Source organism: Herpailurus yagouaroundi, unplaced genomic scaffold, assembly GCF_014898765.1.
Source record: "Herpailurus yagouaroundi ecotype Mexico unplaced genomic scaffold, PumYag 208, whole genome shotgun sequence".
NCBI classification, from domain to species: domain Eukaryota; kingdom Metazoa; phylum Chordata; class Mammalia; order Carnivora; family Felidae; genus Herpailurus; species Herpailurus yagouaroundi.
In genome coordinates this window covers 1407901-1427928 of record NW_024412439.1, presented here as the reverse complement: position 1 = coordinate 1427928, position 20028 = coordinate 1407901, and the positions used below count along the sequence as shown (strand labels likewise).

The window sequence follows — 20028 nt, the reverse complement described above, 5'->3', positions numbered from 1 at the left end:
CCCCCCAGGAGGCAAGATCCTAACAGACTGGGAGGAGCTCCACCCAGCAGCACCCAGGATGTGAGTGCCTGGTCTTGAGGGGGTACCAGAAGCGAGGAATCAGTTGTGGATTGGGGGCTCTCAGGCTCAGGGGCTAAGGAAGGGAGGATGCTCCCAGGTCTGAGGGGGCACTAGGCTCTCCCAAGGAAGAAATCCCGGGAGGAGGGCCCCAAGGTTTGAGGATCCCTGGAACTGAGGAAAGGGGAGGGGTGGAGGATTGTCTCAAGTCTGGGATAATTTGACACGGGCCCAGCCATGGCTAGGGTTCCCAGGCAGGAGAAACCAACGGAGAGTTCTTCAGGTTCTGGGAGGGATTGGAGGGAGAGCTGATCTTGGGGCGACAGGTCCTGGGGAGGAAGGACTCAGGTCTGAGGGTGGCCAGTCACAGGGGGCTTCCGGATCCCAGGCAGGCCGGTCACGGGCTTCGAGTCTGGGAGAGTGTTCAGGGTGGGCCAGGAGCTGCCCACGACAGGCTCCGGTGTGAGGGGCAGGTCAGGGTTGGGGCTTGGAAAGTGTGAGACACCAGCTGGGCAGGTCCCGGGGGTGAAGCGCCTGGTGCAGGAGGCCCGGCGGCGAGGGCCTGGTCCGCGGCTGCGGGCTCGAGGAGCCGGGGGCGGGCACGGCCAGTGAGCGCCGCGAGGAGGCCCTCGGGCCCCGGCCCGGCGCGGCCCGGCGCTCACCTGCAGCACCACCTCTACGTCGTACGAGTTCCCCTTGCTCTTCTGGTGGCCGCGGAACTTGGAGCCGCTGTAGAGCAGGCTGGTGGCCACGCCGGGCTGCTGGGTGTTGATGGGCGGCGGCGGGATGAGCGAGGCCGCGGAGGCGGCCGAGGCACCGGCCGGCGGGGGACACTCGGTGCGGACCGGCATCGCGGGGTCCCCCGGAGCCAGGGCTGGGGGGAGGGGGAGAGGAACCGCCGCCGCCGCGCGGGAGCCGAGGGGGGTGGCAGGGAGGGAGGGGCCGGGGCGCGCACGCGCAGGGTGGGGGCGGAGGGGGGACCACCCGCCCGCTGCCTGCGGACCAAGCGCTCCGGCTGCCACCGGGACCCCGGGACCTGCGAGCAGGGCCTCCCTGTCCTGAGCTGAGTCCCCCTCCCCACTTGCCCTCGCACACACACCACCCTTCCGATTGGCTCGGGCGCGCCCGGGGGGCGGGAACAGGCTCACGCGGCGCTTCCACCCATTGGCGGGCGAAGAAAACACGTGGCGGGGTGCGCGAGCGGCCCTCTGGGACTTGTAGTCTTCATCCCGAGGCGCGGCGTGGAGGGGGCGGGGCGAGGTGCGTTTGTGATGCTGATTGACTGGGGGTGTGCGCAGGAGGCGCGCCGGAGCGACGGCGCGCCGCTGGTGTCAAGCGGAAGATGGCGGCGTCCAGGGGAGTCTGAGGGCTCTGGGGAGGTGGTGAGCGGTTTCCGTACAGCCCGAGCGTGCGGCTTGGGGATCCCTTCACTCTGCTTCCTGCTCTCAGGTTTCGCGCGGGTCGTCCTCCCAGGCTCTCGGGCGCGATGTGGAGGAGCTGCCTCCGGCTGCGGGACGCGGGGCGCCGCCTCCTGAACCAGCCTCGGGGTGCCCTCACCGCCTCCGTGGGGCCGGAGCCAAACCCCCTGTCCCCTGCCCGGGCCTATGCCCCCCCAACAGGTGAGGGAGGTCAGAGCAGATTCACTTTTGGCCAGGGATCGAGCCGGGCTAAGGTGGGCTGAGGGGTTTGGCTGTGCAGGGCAGGGTAACCGAGGAAGGATGCAGGCTCATGAAGTTACGCAGTGCTTTCGGGTCCTGCTACAGATGGGGGTGGGGGGAGGGCGAATAGAAGCGCAAGCCAGGGCAGACCGCTTGAGGGTCATTTGGCACGTGCAGCTTTTCTCAGCGCTTATGGTTTTCCTTTCCAGTAAGGAAAGCAGATGGCATTCTTGTTTTCAGACAGGGAAATTTGGGTTCTGGATCAGGACTACACCAAGGTCACAGAGCAGACTCTGTGAGAAGTTTGTGGAGGGCAAAGATCGGCCTGTTTTCTGTGTCCCGATGGCTGGGCACAGAAGGACCCTGGAACCGGGGCATTCGGTCGGCATTCATCTTCCATCCCGGCCAGGTTCTCTGCGGGTTTCCTGGCCCTCCCTCCCACTGGCCTACCGCGATCCCTGCCATTTCTGCTAAGGAGTTGACCCCGATGCCTCCTTCCTCTACTTGTGACTGATAAGGCCTAGAAGAAGGTAGTGGCTTTGTCACTGCTTCTGGGGACAATTTTTAGGGAAAGAGTGGGAGTGACTGCCTTAAATGAGTGAAGAGTAGTAACACTCTCTTTTCATTCAGTTTAGTTTTTCTCTGCTGAGAGCTGGAGGCACGGTGGCCTTCCAGGCAGTCGTGGTCTCCCTCTAATGATGTTCACTGTCAACTGCAGGTTATAATAGTCTGATTAAGCAATAGTGTGTAGTATTTTGTGATAAGGGAAATACAAGGAAGCTGGGAGAACATAAAGAAGCACCTGTTTCCACCTCGGGGGTTTTGAGGCTCTAGAAAGGGTCTTGGATGGAAAGGACGTTTCAGCTGAATCTTGACAGATGAGTAGAAGTTCAGTGGAGAGGAGGAGGAAGAGTGTTGGTGGCTAGAACAAGTTCAGAGATGACAGCAGAGGTTGAGGAACCTTGCTGTAATGCCGCCTGCTTTAGAAAATCTAGAACTCTAAGATAGTTTGGCATTGTGGCCGAAGTACAGGTCTGGGGTTTAACGCTGGCTGAACCTGTGAGGTACCGTGTGATATTGGGCACGAGACTGCTTCCTTTGGGCCTCATTTTCTTCTGTGAGTTGAAGGACTAGTTGCCTTCGAGGATCCTTCTGTTAAGTTTCATAATTTTATGCAAATGGAGAGAGTCGGATGCAGCAAAGAGCTGAGCTTTTTTTTACCTGTCAGGGTCCAAGTTGAAAGGCCTGGACGTGGGCCATGAAGAGCCAGTAAAGAGGGAAGGGCATCTGTGATATTGTGAGCTATAAGGAGAAATATACAGTTGGCCATTGAACAACATATGGGTTAGGGGCACCGGCACAACCCCCACCAGCAAAAATTCGCATGTAACTTTGATTCCCCCAAAACTGAACTACTAACAACCTACTGTTGACCAGAAACCTTAGCCGTAACATGAACAGTAGATGAACGCCCATTTGGTATGTTATATGTATTATATTCAGTATCCTTAAAGTAAGCTGGATTAAAGAATGTTATTAGGAAAATTAAAATAGAATCATAAGAGAAAATAACGTACAGTACTGTACTGTAAAAAAAAGTCTAGGTATAAGTGGATCTGCGCGGTTCAAACCCATGTTGTTCAAAGATCAACTGTATGTACTTGGTTTTCCTGCAGTTCCTGGCACGCATCTCTTAAAACCCTTGTAATTACTAAGCAATAAGACCTACGGAAGAAGCTTTTGTTACGCTATTTGGTCTCTTGTCCTAAAATAGCCTCAGAGATACAAAATCCGGAAGGAGTGTTTTATTCTTAAGGCCCTTTCAACCACACCTGAGGTTATGTTAATGAGGTGGCTTTCGGAAAGCACCTGAGGAGGGTGGGGGGGCTGGTTGCCAGGGGAACCGACCACAAGATTAGAGTTTCGGTACTCTCAGTTCCACCCCGGACCTCTGGGGAGGGGAGAAGGGCGGGAGATTGATTTGATCACTAATGGCCTGTGATTTAATTAATCATGCCCATATAATGAAGCCTCCATAAAATCCCTGAACTGTGGGGTTCATAGAGCCTCTGGGTTGGTGAACACGTAGCGATGCTGGAAGAGTAGCGTGCTCCGAGAAGGCACGGAAGCCCCATACCCTTTCCCCCATAGCTTCCCCTGTGCATCTCTTTGTGTGGCTGTTCCCGAGTTGTATCCTTTTATAATAAGCTAGTAATCTAGTAAGTAAAATCTTTTTTTCTGAGTGCTATGAGCTACTCTGGCAAATTGGAGGGGTCCTGGGAACCTCTGATTTATAGCCAGTAGGTCAGCAGCATAGGAGACCGACCATCTGGGCTTGCATTTGCCATCTGCAGGGAGCCTGGGAATGCAGTCTTGTGGGACTGAGCCCTTGTGGGATCCGATGCTATCCCCAGGCGGATACCGTCAGGACTAAATTGAATTGTAGGACACCCACTGGTGTCACAGAGTTGATGGGTGGCAAAACCCCCACACATTTGGAGTGTAGGGTGTCTGTGTGAATGTGTAAAGGAAAACAACAGTTTCCTTTACAATATCCCAGGAAGATAATGACCCAAGCAAAGGGACACATTCAGGAGCTCACTTAAATTGGCACAGGCAGAGGGTTAATTTAGACTCGTGGATGCCACCTCCCACTATGGTGGCCCACGACCCACCATCTCTGCTTCCTTTCTACTGCATACTTTACTAGTTTAGGCTCTTGGAAGTATCTGGCTCGTGGTAGTTAGTCAAACATGAAAGAAAACAGGAATGAAAGAATGAAGCCCGGTGGGAGGGAGGTACCTGAAACCAGGCCAATGAGTGCACTGCAAAGACATTACCGGTTGGAGATCCTGTGAGTCTCTGGGATGGCAGAATAGTAAACCCAGGTGGGGGACTTCTCCATGAAGACTTGGTTGGCAAGCAGATTGAACTTGGCTCCTTAGGAATGGCAGTGCCGCTGAAGGGTGTCAGAAGGAGAGGAGGGGTTTGGGAAAGGGTCCCTGGGGTGTTGGAGGAGATTTTGCAGCAAGGGGAGCTGTGTGAGGGTGTGGGGTGGTCCAGCTCTATACTGCTTGTCCGCGATCCACCAGCTCTTTATAGAGGGGGAAGGTGTTCCGGAGAGGCTGCTTGTCTGGCTGAGTGCCATGCCCAGCAAAAGTCCAGGCTGGTGTCCTCTGTTTAAATTGTCACCTGGATGGGGCGCCTGGGTGGCTCAGTCGGTTGAGCGTCCGACTTCAGCTCAGGTCGTGATCTCGCGGTCTGTGAGTTCGAGCCCCGCGTCGGGCTCTGTGCTGACGGCTCGGAGCCTGGAGCCTGCTTTGGATTCTGTGTCTCCCTCTCTCTCTCTCTGCCCCTCCCCCGCTCACGCTCTGTCTCTCTCTCTCTCTCTGTCAAAAATAAATAAACATTAAAAAAAAATTTAAATTGTTACCTGGACAAGTCATTTAGCTTCTCAGAATCTCTACCACCTCAGAGGCATTACTTGCCCTGCCTTTATAGAGCGGCTGTGTTGGGTTGCGGGAGATTCTGTAGACAGAGCCCCTACCCTGTCACCTGTTTTTGTAAATAAAGTTTTATTGGAACACCGCCATCCTCATTCATTTTCATATAATCTAAGGCTACTTTCACTGCAGAGCTGACTAATTGCAACAGAGACCATATGGCCCGCCAAGCCTAAAATATTTACTCTGGATCTTTATGGGAAAAGTTGGCCAACCCCTCCTCAGGATGCTAGAGCAATTGGGAAAAAAACGTGTTTAGTGATTTAGCTCATTTACATTAATTGCTATGGCAGATGTATTTGCCCCGAAGAGTTTTTAAACTTTATTTATTTGGGGGGGGGGGGGGCCAGAGAGAGAGAGAGAGAGAGAGAGAGAGAACCCCAAGCAGGCTCTGTGCTGCCAGTGCAGACCCCGGCGTGGGGCTCAATCCCACGAACCATGAGATCGTGCCCTGAGCCGAAATCAAGAGCCAGATGCCCAACTGACTAAGCTACCTAGGCACCCCAACCCTGAAGAAATTTTTTTTAACAGCTTTGTGGAGAGACAATTCACTTACAATTCACTCATTTAAAATGTAGAATGCAGTGGTTTCTAGTATCCTCACAGAGTTGTACAGCCATCACCATGGTTCTCGAACATTTTTATCACCCCCAAAAGAAGCCCTGTGCCCTTTAGCCATCACCTTTTCCTTCCCTCCCTATCCCTCTAGCCCTAGATAACCACTATTCTACTTCCTGTCTCTGTAGATTTCCCTAGTTTGGACATTTCATAAATGGAATGCAGTCTTTTTGGGGCAGGCTCTTTTTTCATTTAGACTGTTTTCAAGGTTTATCCAAGTTGTAGCATGTATCAGTACCCTCGTGTTTTAATAGCTGAGTAATATTCAGTTGTATGGCCATATCACATCTTATTTCTCCATCCATCTCCTGATGAACGTCTGGGTTGTTAACATCGTTTGGCTATTCCAAATGCTGCTCTAAACATTTGTGTACAAGTTGTGTGTGTGTACAACTTTTTATGTGGGTGTATGTTGTTTGGGTTTTTTTAAATTTTTTTTTTTTTAACGTTTATTTATTTTTGGGACAGAGAGAGACAGAGCATGAACGGGGGAGGGGCAGAGAGAGAGGGAGACACAGAATCGGAAGCAGACTCCAGGCTCCGAGCCGTCAGCCCAGAGCCCGACGCGGGGCTCAAACTCGCGAGATCGTGACCTGAGCTGAAGTCGGACGCTTAACTGACTGAGCCACCCAGGCGCCCCGTGGGTGTATGTTTTCATTTCTCATAGACACATATCTGAGAGTAGAATTGTTGGTCAACTGGTAACTGACTTTTTGAGGAACTGCTACACTTTCCCAAGGTGGCCGTACCAGCTTACGTTTCTACCAGCCCTGCGTGAAGGTCCCAATGTGGCCACATCCTTGTCAACGTTTGTCATTACCTGTTTTTAATTATAGCTATCCCAGTGGTTACAAAGTGGTTTCTCCCGCTTCTGTTTTGCGTTTTCCTGATGGTGATGAAGTCCAGCATCTTTTTCATGTGCTGATTTTTGTACATTTTCTTTGGTGGAGAGATGTCTATTCAGATCCTTTGACCATTTTTGAGTTGGGTTGTCTTTTTTATTTTCAGGCTGTCAGTTCTGAAATAGATGGTCTGGAGCCGCCCTAGGATTATGGATGGAGTCATGCCCGAAGTCAGAATCTAGCTTCAAGGCTTCAGGCCCACCAGATGGCACTGTTTAAAAAGATAAAGGTGTTGAGACCTTCCAGAGGGCACTTTCTCTGTTCTTGCTGCACTGTGGGAGTTGTAGTTCTGAAGCTTTGAGTCTTTCCAAAGCAAAGGCCTGGCGAAAATTGAGGCTGGTAGAAAGATTGCTCACTGGTCCATGAAGCCTAGGACAGGAGGAGGCATGTAGGAGAAGGGACACAGAAAACAGCCTGTTTCTTTCTCTCTTTCTTTTTTTATTTATTTTGAGAGAGAGTGTGTGCGCGCGCGTGCACGTGGGGGAGGAGCAGAGAGAGAGAATCCCAAGCAGGCTCAGTACTGTCAGCATGTAGCCCGACATGGGGCTCAAACCCAGGAACTGTGAGATCATGACCTGAGCTGAAATCAAGAGCCGGGCACTTAACCGACTGAGCCCCAACAGGCCTGTTTCTTTTTATGGATTGAAATGACCTCATAGGAGAAGGACCTGATGGTCATTAATTTCCAAGTCACTCATCACACGAGCAGGTTTTTAAAGTCGCTCGCTGCTTCTCTGTGTATATAGCCTATTTTCTTGGGGCTAGCTTTTAAAATTCAATACTTGTTCACATACCTATGTCTTTATATCTACATAGTCCACGTGTAAAAGGCACCGACCGTGTTTTTGCCACTGAAACAGATGTTCTGTAAAGAGAGCGATTCATACTGAGAACAGACCCAAGTTCTGTGTGATCCTACAAGGCTTAGGTGTTAATTTCATCTTTAAAGATGAGGTCCCTGTTGCTGACAGCTAGTCCTGTGTTCACTGAGAATATGGGTGCTTCCGAGGTTCCTGGTCTCACGATTTATTTTACGTGACCCAAGACCTTTGAGGGTTCAGGTGAAGAACCTCCATCTTTTGACATTGTTGGGGGGCCTGGATTCCACCAAATTAGTTTTCCAGATCCTGGCTTTGTTTTCCTATGTGAACCTCTAACTTGGCTCCCTCTGCCTCCGTACTGTGACCTACCCAGCCCCCTCCCCCAGATCTGGCCCTCACCCCCCTCTCTGGGCATCTCGAACCATCCTCTGCAGGATAGCTACGTTCTTGTCCTTCTGACCATCTTTTTAGTTCTCCAAACTCTCATGCTCTCATGAGGCCAAAGACCTTCCTGTAAGCAGTTTCTTCTGCTGGAAATTCCTTCCACACACACCCCCACCCCCCCACCCCCCCTCCAAAAAAAGAATCCATCAGTGCCGACTGGCCAACTCCTGCCTCTCCATCAGGTCTCAGATGAAATCTGACTGCCTGGAGGTCTTCCTTTAGCCCGCGATGAGATGAGATTAGGCTCTCCTGGTGTGTGTGCGTGTGTTTGTGTGTGTTTCCAGTGTTCCTTGTACTTGGGCCTTCAAAATCACTTTACTGTTTGGCTGGATTCGCGTTCAGCTTCCCAGTAGACAGGAAGTGCCTTGAGAGCAGGGGTGAGCTTTGATTCTGACCCCCAGGTCTTATTCCCCTTCCTGGAACAGGGTCGGTACTCGCTGGAAGTTTGTTCTAAGCCTGAAGTTTGCCCCTCCACGTGTCCACTGCGCTCAGGTGAGCACGTGTTTAAAACACGCCGCACGTGGGCCTGCCCTGTCCTGAAGCCCGGCAGACTTTGTGCCCCTTTTGCCCAGGGCTGTCGTCCCTTTCTGCATGGCTTACTGCTGTTTTGAGCAATTTAGGTTAACCCATCCTTGCCCTTCTAGCCTTCCCACTCCCTTCCAGTTTTCTGAATCGGATACAGAGGGGGACCTGGCCAGGACAGAGGAACCAAAGCCTGACCAGCAAAGCAGAGAAAAAAAGACTTCCCTCGTGGGAAACCTCACTGTCCTGCCAGCTTTGGAAGGTTCAGCCTGTGCTGTCAGTTTCTGCCCCAAGTCCAGGTCTCTTGGGCCCACTTCCCGGGGCTGTGTCGCGCTGTGTGCTAGAATGCTCTCTGGTGGCGCTTCCTGCCGATGGGGGCAGATCCTTCCCCCACTGGTGATGAGTCAGCTTTCAGATCTCTTCCCACTTCCTGTCTGGCCTGGCTTTAGACACGTTGCCCAGCTCAGGCATTAGAGAACATACTGGATGTGGTCCGGGTGCCTCCAGACCTATGCAAGGAGGCCTCCAGGTTCGTGTTTCATCTGCTACCCGAACGTGACGGGATGGCACGTGAAGTAGGGGCTTTTGAAAGCACCAGGATGGTGCAGACTTTCTATCTTGGAGTCAAATGTGTGAGAGAATCACTGTTATCGTTTCAGGGAAAGGTGGTAACTTGTGCCATAATAATGCAGGAGCATCTCGGTGGCCAGACCCTGCCACTTTATTTTTTAAGTATTTTGACTCCATAAAGACAGGGGTTTTTGTCATTTTTATTCATGGTTTTATCCCACATACCTAGAATAGTACCTGGCACCTGGTAGGCATACGGTTTTTGGAAGTGGGAAACCCGTTGGGCTTTAGTAAAAGCGTGACTGTGGACATGCAGTTTGAACTTGAAGCATCAATGATAGAACACGAAATTTGGGAAAAACTGATGGGTCGTGGAAAACCTGAAAATACCACGTTTGGAGGAAGACCAGATACTCTGCCTCCGTTTTACCTCCCCCCCCCCCCCCCCTCCCCGCGCCATGCACAAACGAAGCTCTCCTGATTTTCATAGTCTATTTGAATTAATTCTTTTTAATGTGTATTTATTTTTGAGAGAGAGAGACAGAGTGTGAACCGCGGAGGGGCAGAGGGACACAGAATCCAAAGAAGGCTCCAGGCTCAGCTGACAGCACAGAGCCTGACATGGGGCTTGAACTCATGAACTGCGAGATCACGACCTGAGCCAAAGTCAGATGCTTAACTGACTGAGCCACCCAGGCACCCCTGAATTCATTTTAACTTATGTTTGGTTTGCTTTTTTTTTTTTTTAAGCACTAAAAGAAGTTAAAAAGCATTAAAAACTAATGAGTTCCCTCCTCCGCATGCTGCATTGTTATTTCCAACAAGTAACTTCACTAATGGACTCTGAAGGCTTTTAGCACCCAGTGAATATGGAACAGCAGGAGCGAATGAAAGAGTCAAGGTTTTGTGCTAACAAAGGTTAAGACTGGGTTATGGTTTTTAGCTCCCAAAATGTGACCTACTTGTTCCTTATTAGCTGAAGGAATCTGCATGATTCCTATGAGGCCCTCTTGGTTTTTAAGCCCTCCAAGCAGCAGAAGAGGGGGGATTTGTTTACATTTTCATACAAGATTTTATTCAAGTTATTTTCACATATCATAGGACACATATTCCTCTCCCCCCCCCACCCCACTTTTTTAAAGTTTACTTTGAGCTAGACGGCACATGAGAGGGGAAGGGGCAGAGAATCCAGAGCAGGCTCTGTGCTGTCAGCGCAGAACCCAATATGGGGCTTGAACTCATGAAACTGTGAGATCACGGCCTGGGCCAAAATCAAGAGTCAGATGCTTAACCAACCGAGCTACCCAGGCACTCCTGTTTCCCCATTCTTAAAGGAAATGCTTGGAGGGGCACCTGGGTGGCTCAGTCAGTTAAGCATCCGACTTCAGTTCAGGTCATGATCTCGTTCAGGTTCATGGGCTCGAGCCCCACATCAGGCTCTGTGCTGACAACTCGGATCCTGTGTCTCCCTCTCTCTCTACCCCTCCCCTGCTCATACTCTGTCTCTCTCTCTCAAAAATGAATAAACATTAAAAAAAATTAAGTAAAAAAAAAAAAAAAAGGAATTGCCTGGAGTTCTTGTTGAATACACAGGCAAGCTGGTTAATTAGGTTAATTAATTGGATAGAGAGGATGAGAAATGCTCCTGGGATCTCCCCTTACCACACACGTGCACACGTACGTCCACACTGGCTTTCCTCTCTTGCCTCCTTAGAGGCATCAGACCCTTGCCCAAAACGGATCTCGGGCTTTATCACATTCAGATACGATCTTTGGATGGGAGCACGTTGTTCTGGCATGGGGGCAGTGCTGGTGGGGGTGGTGTTGGGGGAGGAGCATGCTTAGACGTTAAAGCACAAAGTGCTGGAAAAATCTGTCACGTCAGACAGTCTGCAGCTTTGCAATGCTTCGTGATCAGACTATTCCTGGGCTCGGGGGCTGGCGGGGGCATGACCAGTATGTCCTGTTCCTCCCTCATCCCTGGAGAGTGCATGCCCTCCTCCTTCCAACTTTAATCAGAAGCTGTTGATTATGCCGCGTAGAGTAGGGCAGACCTTGAATAGTGATATGAAAATCAAGCCAATCAATCCGCATTAGCAGTAATGACACTAGCTGGTCTTGTCACTTCCTGAGCCGTCTCGACGTTATTTTAAACTGCCTTTTTGAAAAATCTTTTTTTACAGAAAGGAAGAGGTTTTATCAGAATGTCAGCATCACACAGGGTGAAGGTGAGTGTCTGAAGTTTTGACTGCCTCTCTTTCTTTCTTTCTTTTTTTTTTTTCTGTGAATGGGTAGAAACATTTTTCATCTCTAGCTGGTTTTAGCAGTGAGATTACCCTTCGCGCTTTTGTTGGATAGGTTTCTGTAAGCCCTCCGTGAAGGGACTCAGAGTTGTCTTTGTCTGCACCAATTCAAGTAGCTAAATATAGGAATGGTCACTCGATTCCACTTAACAATCCCTGAGAGGTTTTCATTTGATCTTTCAAGGTGGCTTTGAGATAAACCTGGACCACAGGAAGCTGAAAACTCCCCAAGCCAAGCTCTTTACCGTCCCCAGCGAGGCCCTGGCCATCGCAGTGGCCACTGAATGGGACTCCCAGCAGGACACCATCAAGTTCTACACCATGCACCTGGTAACAAGTTCATGAACGTATACCCCGACTGCTGGCTTCCTAGGGTACCTGGCAAAAATTGAGAGTCTTTTCCAAATTCAGATGAGGCCCTCAGGGGTGGACTCCAGCCACACTCGCCTCCTTGAGTGTGCTGACCCTTCCCCTGCTGGTCTGGCCCGCTGCAGTCCCCCTGCTCAGAACAAGGATGTCATAAGGATTCAATTACATAGAGCAGAGCCTGGTAGTGGAGAGCACGAGACCTGGGCAGCTTCATTACTCCCAGGGCTGCTGTGAGAAGCCCACGGGCCCACGGGCTGTCACACACAGCGTGTGGCACGGAGCTCTCGGTAGATGTGCTACAGCTGGAGTTGTGGAGACACGTGGGGCCGGGGGCTTCGCTTTGGCTCCAGCACTTCCTGGGCGGTGCTGTCTGGTTCTCCGTGTTGCTGTGGTTGGAGGCAGTGTCCCCTGGGACGCAGTGCTTTTTGCCTGGGCCCAGTGGTGGTGACGGGGCTTTTTGCCTCCTGATTCAGACCACATTGTGCAACACGTCTCTAGACAACCCTACCCAGCGAAACAAGGACCAGCTGATCCAGGCGGCTGTGAAGTTTCTGGACACCGACACCATCTGGTAATTGACATTTAGATGGGCATTCCCCTTGGACTGAGTGGGTCCCTTGGGCTGTTTGCCTCATTTGCCCAGACAGTTATCAGCGGAAGACGCAGATCCTTTTCCTTTATCTCAGAGGGCAGGGAGGCGGTCTGCTTGACATCACCACTTAGCCGCTCGCCCTGCACGTCCCTGGGAGGGAGGGCTCCTCGGGGTACACCAGTGTCAGAGCCCCGGGTGTTCCTTTCTGCAGCCCGGCAGCTGTCCTTTTGTCCGGGCCGGGGTAGGGTAGCATATGTAGCTCTCACGGGCTCCAGGACCAAGGGGGTCACTGGCCAACTCCTGGTGGGGCGTTCGATGCTGGATCTGTGGCCACCGGCACACTCTCACGTAGGCATCGTGGTTCTCACTCGTCAGCTTGGACCCGGAGACGGTCACTCGTTCTCAGGAGCTGGCTGCTTCCACTTCTGAATCCTCCCTCCCGTGCCAGTGTTCTTCAGCTAACTGGGCGGTGTTGTTGAAGGCAAGCTGGGGAAGGACAGAAGTGCTTGAGCGGCACGTGTCGGCCAGCCCAAATGCTCTAGAATCCTGAGCTGTCCCACAGCCTGATCATCGCAGCGGCCCATTTTCCTGCGCACTCACGGTGTCTCTTCTCCCTTCTGCTCACGCCGCACGGTGGCCTTCCGGGGTGTCCCCTCGTCTTCCCGCCCCGTGAGGCCTTGCCGCGCAGCTCCCCTCAGCCGACTCCCTTTTCTGGGTCTCTTTGTCGCAATAAGTGGCACCACGTGGCGTCAGGCATCCGAGCCAGCAGCTGCATGTGTAGCCAGGAGCATGTGGGCTCACGAGGTGCCCACGGGCAATTTGTGGCCAGGGGCATGGTCTCTCAGAAGGGTTAGGGTAGGTAGGGACGCGGTGACTGAGCTTCTGGCACAGCATCCCAGGATCCTGATCATCGTAGGATCAGCATCCTGTGGATCTGGGGGTGCAGTGTTAGTGTTCAGAATGGCATTGACCGCGTTGCAAGCCTTGGCCTGTCAGATGACTGGGGACATTTAGGACAGTGGTTCTCAAACCCGAGGTTACATTAGAATCCCCTAGAGGGCTTGTTAAAACACAGATTGCTGGTCTCCACCCCTCAAGCTTCTGCTTTCCATAGATGGGGGGTGGGGCCAGAGAACTGGCATTTCTATCGGGTTCTGAGGTGACGCTCTGCTGCTGGCCCCAAGGCTACACTTTGAGAACTACTGCTTTCAGGAAGGACTGGTAGGGCTGGGTGGGGGGAATTGAGTGGAGAGGTTTTTTGCGGTGGCCTTTTGTGTTTTTCCATCGTCTGTCACTGAGTGAAAGAATTGTACTTTTTTAGTAACGAAGGTGACTTTTGCAATGAATTAGCTACAGGGTGGATGAGCCAGCGACATTAGTGGAACTTCAAAGGAACGAGTGGGACCCGATCATCGAATGGGCCGAAGAAAGGTAAGAGGCGCGGCCCCACAGTGTTGGGCAGGCTGGTGCGGTCAGGGGGCACGCTGGACCACCAAAGCCCTTGGCTAATTGACCCGTGGAATTCAGCACCTCTCGCATGTTTAGGGACGGGACTGGGCACCTTGGGAAAAAAATGCTCCTCAAGTCAGTATCAGCCACCACGCACCAAGCACCTGCCGTCTGTTCGCGCTGTGCTGAACGTAGGGATGGAGCCCCAGCTCTGCCACGGTTGGCTGGGTGACCCGCGGCTAGTGCCGTGAGCTCTCTGAGCTTCCTTGTCTGTGAGTGGTCCTCATAATCCCCACCTCTTAGTGTATTGTGAGGAGCAAACAAAGTGATGCCCAGTATCCCGCTTGGTACACGGTAAATACTCAGATCTGGGCAGTTACCGTCTTTATCATGGCCACGAGTGCTGTACCATTAAACTAAATCCGAAAACGGCGTGTGTGATACGTACGCACGTGAGGATGAGTCTGGTAACGTTTATCCTGTGAATGTAAGGCTTCTAGGAATTGACGATACCCAGCATGTTTCCTTAGCAGAAAGGTCCTTTTGTGCAAAGCTGAACAAACTGTTGATGGGGTGGCAACATGAATTCAATTTCATTTCATTCCGGGGGAGTTTGGAAGGGCTCCTACCATGGTACTGCTCTGACCGTAGTATTTTGTAAGCGTACACAGAGTTGTTTTTGGCAAACCATTTTTCACCGAAGTGGTATCGGTCAGTCTCATTTGTACGCGTTTCCTGAATGCCCACAGTGTGCCGGGTATCCTTGGGTTTTATAGTAAAAGGCACAGCCACTGCACTAAAGGATCCCATAAAATGTAACCACTACAGCATTGTGTAAGAGCTCTGAAGGCACGGTGTCACTGCAGAGTTTAATGAAATATAACGATAGCGTAGGTGCCTGGAGATCTTTGCTCTGGTACAAAATTATCTGCTTTTTGTGGCACTTGAGATTCTCATCCTTAATGGTTTACAAAACAACCTGGCCATTCACGGTGTTACTATTAGAAATTTCAGGGGCGCCTGGGTGGCGCAGTCGGTTAAGCGTCCGACTTCAGCCAGGTCACGATCTCGCGGTCCGTGAGTTCGAGCCCCGCGTCGGGCTCTGGCCTGATGGCTCAGAGCCTGGAGCCTGTTTCCGATTCTGTGCCTCCCTCTCTCTCTGCCCCTCCCCCGTTCATGCTCTGTGTCTCTCTGTCCCAAAAATAAATAAACGTTGAAAAAAAAAATTAAAAAAAAAAAGAAATTTCAGCAAGAATATTTCTAAACCAACAGGAAAAATGAGTTACATATGAAAGAAAATGACAAAAATTGCCTTTACTCCGTTATGTTTCTCCTGTGGCTTGTATAGTTAGGACCGTTCTTGAAAATGTGTCATTGTCGAAGCCAGCTTCAACGCAATAGGACACAGCGAAGCGTTTTCCTTGCAGATACGATGTGGAGATCGGCTCCTCCACCAGCATAATGGGGCCCAGCATCCCAGCCAGGACTCGGGAAGTGCTCACCAGCCACCTGGCCTCTTACAACATGTGGGCCCTACAAGGTATTTGTGGCGCTTCCTACGGGCCTGGGAGGGCGGCCTGATGGGCATAGGCATCCGAAGCCCAGAGTGTCACAGGGGCACTCTAGGGGGTGGCCCCGATGCTAACCCTTCTACTCAGTCCAAGGGGGACAGCAGGCTCCCCTCCCTCCCAGGAGAAGGTTGGCTTTCTCCTCTTCAGGCATCTCAACTTCAGATCTCATTGGCCTGGCTCCAGTCACGTGGCCATCCGCAAACCAGTCACTGGGCAGAGGGTGGAGCTCTCTTGACAGCGTAGGTTCAGGTCCCGTGCCCACCCTGGGCAGGAGCGGAAGTGGGATCACACCCCCGAGGGAAACCAGAGGGCTGTCTGAGAAGAGTGGGGAAAGAATACAGAGCCGACCACAAAGCGCATGTCCCCTGTGACCTTTCTCCCCCACGTCGCGCTTTTGTACCTCTCTAGGGCTGCAGGGACTCAACAAAGTGTAGGTCCAGTGACTGCCCTGTTTTGGGGTGGGGTGGGCCCTGGATCCTGACCTGGCTTGTATCCCCGCAGGGATTGAGTTTGTGGTGACCCAGCTCAAGTCCATGGTGTTGACCTTGGGCCTGATTGACCGGCGCCTGACAGTGGAGCAGGCCGTGCTGCTGTCACGCCTGGAGGAGGAGTACCAGGTGAGGCAGCCAGCGGCCCGAGGTGGGGTACCTCAGGGCCTCACCTCTCCTCTCCCTGACTCGGATTAACTGGGGGTGGGAGCTAGCCCATCTAAAATGTTCTTATGTAGATTTGGCCTTCGACTACTTTCATGTACATCCAGAAATCAAAACTAAGGGCCGATGAAAGTATTGTCAAGAAGTAACAACACAAAATAAGGGCAGGGAGGGCTCCCACTGTGTTCTAACACTATGCTTAGCTCTCCCCTCACGCCTCACCTCTTCTGAACAACCTGGCCAGGTGGGGGCTGCTGTTATCCCTTTTTTACACAGGAGGAAACTGAGGCATGGGTCCCACCCCCGGAAAATGCTGGAGCCAGGGTTTGGAGCCAGGTCTGGGTGACTCCAGGCCTTCCCCACTATCTACAGATAGAGGTTCACAGGCAGATCAAGGTCGTCTGCCTGGGCCCCGAAGAACGGGCCCCGCCAACAGGACTAGGAGCCACGTTCGTGCTCACACAGAGGCTAAGCTGAGCCTTGGCGCCCTGACTCACACGGTGGGTCATCTGGCTGGCAGAGCAAACACGGGTGGCTGCTGTTTGTACATAAGTTTTCATTTAGCGGGTTTGAAATTAATATGGTTTCGCTACACTGTCATTTGCATTTTTTAACTCTGAGAATTATGGCGTTCTCTGCAGTCTTTTTACTGCTTTCTTTCCAACCTCAGAAGGTTAATTGCTATTACAAATCGGCTCCTAGCATGATGAAAACCCTTTTGTAATGACATTATTTCCCAAGTCCGTCTAGTCATCTGCTCAGAAAAATGCCAGGGGTAAAAACTGTTTCTCTGTCGCAAAAGAGGCCAGCTAGGAACAATTAAACAGGCAGGGAGTGATGTGTGGGGGTGTGAGGGCTTTGAGAGGTGGTGGGGGGGGGGGGGCCAGGAAACCTGCCCTCTATTCTGGGCTCTATATTTTATGGTGGCACCCGAGCCAGGCCATCAGTCTCTGAACTAGGTTCGATCTGCCACAAAACAGGGGGTTACCTGGGTTACATGTGGAGGCCTCTCCAAAGCTGTAAAGTGCTCTTCAGACGACAGATCACAGTTGTCCACATTGACCAGGCTGCCCAAAGATCCCAGTAGCTCGTGTGGCGTGGCAGATGCCGAGTTCCTGGATGGGCTGGGGCAGCTGGGCCTCTGGCCAGGGAGGAGCCAGCAGGGCCTGGCTGGAGTCCCGCTGACATCTGGATGGCCACACTGCGTGTCTGGGCTTCTCCCCTGCAGTTGTTAGAGCCCTGGAGACAATCCACAAGTCGGCTCCAGCGTGCAGAGCACAGGTTTCTGCAGCACCCCCAGGGAGTCGGAACTGAATCAACCATGTGGCCTTCGTTGATTTATTTATCCCACCCACCGGGGGGGGGGGGGCCGGGGGGAGGGGAGGGGAGGCAGGGGGGCACTTGCAGCCCAGCCCAGCAAGGCAGCTTGCAGAGGATGACATTTTCCAGGCTGCCTCCCACCAGCCTCCTTGTGGGAGGAGGATGGCATTCGGGTTGGGCCCCCTTGGGGGGGAGATGCACGTGGCATTTGTGGCAGTGGGTGCCTCTGGGCCCTGGACCTGGACGGCACCCCTCCCAAACTGTCCGCACCCCGTCAGCATGGCTGCCTGCTCTGCCCACCTGCGTGTTCTCACCTGCCGCCTCCCCCGTGGGGGTCTTGTGTTTTGGCAAGATGGGGGCCCAGTCCGGTCCCCCCACCCCAGCTATTGGGGTGGAATGTGGCTCTGGCCGGTCGGCACGCGGACACTTGGCCAGTCACCCAGCGGCATGTCACGTCCTCCCCTCAGATCCAGAAGTGGGGCAACATCGAGTGGGCCCACGACTACGAGCTGCGGGAGCTGCGGGCGCGCACGGCCGCCGGCACCCTCTTCGTCCACCTCTGTTCCGAGAGCGCCACGGTGAAACACAAGCTCCTGCAGCAGTGAGGCGGGGCGGGCAGCCCCAGCCGGACAGAGGCTGCACGCACGGCCACAGACGCCCCAGCTCGGCGCTGCCCCGAGATGCCCCCAGGACCCAGGGCGGCTGTCGAGGTTAGCTCGAGTCCGAGCTGGGTGCCCCCGCCCCGGCCAGCAGCCAGCGAGCCAGCCAAGCAAACCAGTGACTTCCTCCCAACCTGATTTTATTAAATATTTCTCTGCCCTGGAAATGCGAAGCCCTGTTTTCATTTGCACCTCCACTTTTCTCCGTCCCTCTTGTCGTGTCTGGGTTTCACCAAGGTCAAACAGCTTACCTCCCACGGCACGTTCTGCTCTTTGCCGCCCGTGGCCGGGAGCCTCACGCAATGGGGAAATCACGTCAACACACAACTCTGTGCAGCCCTCGGCCTGAAGACTCCCCCCCACCCCCAACCCCGGGTTTTAATCAAACCATCTTTTGAAACTGAGTCCTTTTTGTTCTAAGCTGGTTATTTCTGTTCCTGGTATTTTAGAAGAAATAATTTACTCTCGAAAATAGAAAATAGGCGTTGTTTGTGGGTTAAAAGCCCAGGCAGGCAGGGCAAGGCCACCTGACTTGTGTCCTCCTTCCAGGAGCCCTCCGTGTCCTCCCGACGTGGCCACTTGCTCTGCCCTGGGTGGCAGGTGCGGTCTCCTGGTGCCAGGACCCAGTGCAAGGGAAGCAGGAAGAATCCGAGAGTTTGGGCAGCAAAAGAGTCTGAGCCGCCTGTCCTGGTACCCGAGTAATAAAATGGCATCACCCCCCTCATGGAGGGGGTGCTTCTCCACACTTTCCACGTGCCCTCCCTGACCCCCTTGACCGTGCTCAGAGGAGGCACTGTTGTCGTTCCCCCACCTCATAGACGAAGCTCAGGCTGCACAGGTGATGGGGGAGGTCCAGCCCGTGCCCTTAACCTCCAGAGGGTACTCTGGTCCCCGCAGCCAACTTAGAGCCACAGGGAGCCACGGCCTCTGCCTTGGGGGGCTGGCCCAGGCCCCAGGGCTATGCTGGGGTCTGCGGCCTCGGGCGTCACTCCTCAGCACGAGGAGAGAAGGGCTCAGACCATGTCCGCCTCCTCCGCCTACTGCCAGCAGCCTGCCCTGGGCGCGTCAGAAACGGTGGGCGCACAGCTGTCACCGGGCCCTGGCCAAGAGTCTCCTGGCTCACTGGCAGCCCCCTCAAGAGGTCGCTCTCAGTAGGCTGGCCAGTTGTTTGTCTTGGACTGTTTCTCCTGCTCAGGGACGAACGGGAATTCTGATTATTTTTTTAAAGACCGGAGAAAAGATGACATAATTCTTTATTTTTCTCTACCCTTCCCAGGGGTGGGGGAAGAATGGGGTTAGGAGGGTTCTGGGTTGAGCAATTCCCAGAAACGCTTCTGAGGCTGTCGGTCGCGTGAGTGTGCTCTTGGGCTGAGGGCTGCATCGGGAAGGACCGTCTGGGCTGGCGCGGCCCTAATCTATGATCTCGCTGCATTCCAGGTTGTCCAGCTCGTTCCGTACGTGGTCGACGTACTGATGGATCTCCTTCACGCGCCTGCGGTTCCTCATGATCTCATCCTTGTGGATCTGAGGGGTGAAACCAAAGCCCGAGGTCCTTAAGTCAGAGAACTCGCTTACGTTCTCTGAGTCCGATTTGGGGGAAAGGAAATCGTTCTTTGCAATGTGCATAGTTCCATCCGCATTTACTTTAAAGCCTCCTCGATCCATTTATCCGTGTCTTTGAGGCAGGAGTTAGGACGGGTTAGCACGGGGGGTTTTTAAAGTCTGTGGGGGCAAACGCTGTCTTCAGTGTGGAATTTTGCCATCCTTAATCCTACTTTATTTCTTATTGCAAAGAGTCTATGCTACCGGGGAAAGAGTTCCCCTTTCTCTCCGGCCGGTAGCTAGAGACCTGGGCACAGTGTGTACGTGACGCGCGTTCACTCACCGCGTCCACTAAGTGTGAGCACCAAGAGTTGGTCCGTGTCACCAGCTCATCTTCTCGATTGTCGATCTTCAGGAGGTGGAGGTCATGCGACGTCCCAACAGCATTAACAATCGTGTCTTTGTCGACAAAAAG

The 20028-nt window shown here is 53.0% G+C and overlaps 3 protein-coding genes across 7 annotated transcripts in view; 1 reads left to right on the top strand and 2 right to left on the bottom strand.

The window, feature by feature from the left end:
- The window catches only part of GID4 (GID complex subunit 4 homolog), a 30582-nt gene extending 29439 nt beyond the window's left edge, over positions 1-1143 (bottom strand). Inside the window, exon 1 of the mRNA XM_040453029.1 lies at positions 720-1143. Within this exon, the coding sequence (XP_040308963.1) occupies positions 720-908 (189 nt within the window). The 5' untranslated portion in view covers positions 909-1143. The remainder of the gene's footprint in view (positions 1-719) is intronic.
- Positions 1144-1378: 235 nt separating this feature from the next.
- On the top strand, positions 1379-18178 carry ATPAF2 (ATP synthase mitochondrial F1 complex assembly factor 2). Its single transcript, XM_040453028.1, has 8 exons — positions 1379-1676; positions 11279-11323; positions 11583-11728; positions 12241-12338; positions 13710-13790; positions 15236-15348; positions 15881-15996; positions 17820-18178. Exons 1-8 carry the CDS (start codon positions 1544-1546, stop codon positions 17955-17957), a joined length of 870 nt encoding a protein of 289 aa, XP_040308962.1. The 5' UTR covers positions 1379-1543; the 3' UTR covers positions 17958-18178.
- A 1067-nt stretch (positions 18179-19245) lies between these two features.
- The window catches only part of DRC3 (dynein regulatory complex subunit 3), a 34561-nt gene continuing 33778 nt past the window's right edge, over positions 19246-20028 (bottom strand). For 2 of the 5 annotated variants that reach the window (XM_040453021.1, XM_040453023.1), the window contains 2 exons: positions 19897-20028; positions 19246-19535 (listed from right to left, as the gene is read on the bottom strand). In XM_040453021.1, coding sequence (XP_040308955.1) covers positions 19422-19535; positions 19897-20028 — 246 coding nt within the window. In that variant the 3' untranslated portion in view covers positions 19246-19421. The remainder of the gene's footprint in view (positions 19536-19896) is intronic. The other 3 variants (XM_040453022.1, XR_005783976.1, XM_040453025.1) reach the window with 3 other exon arrangements.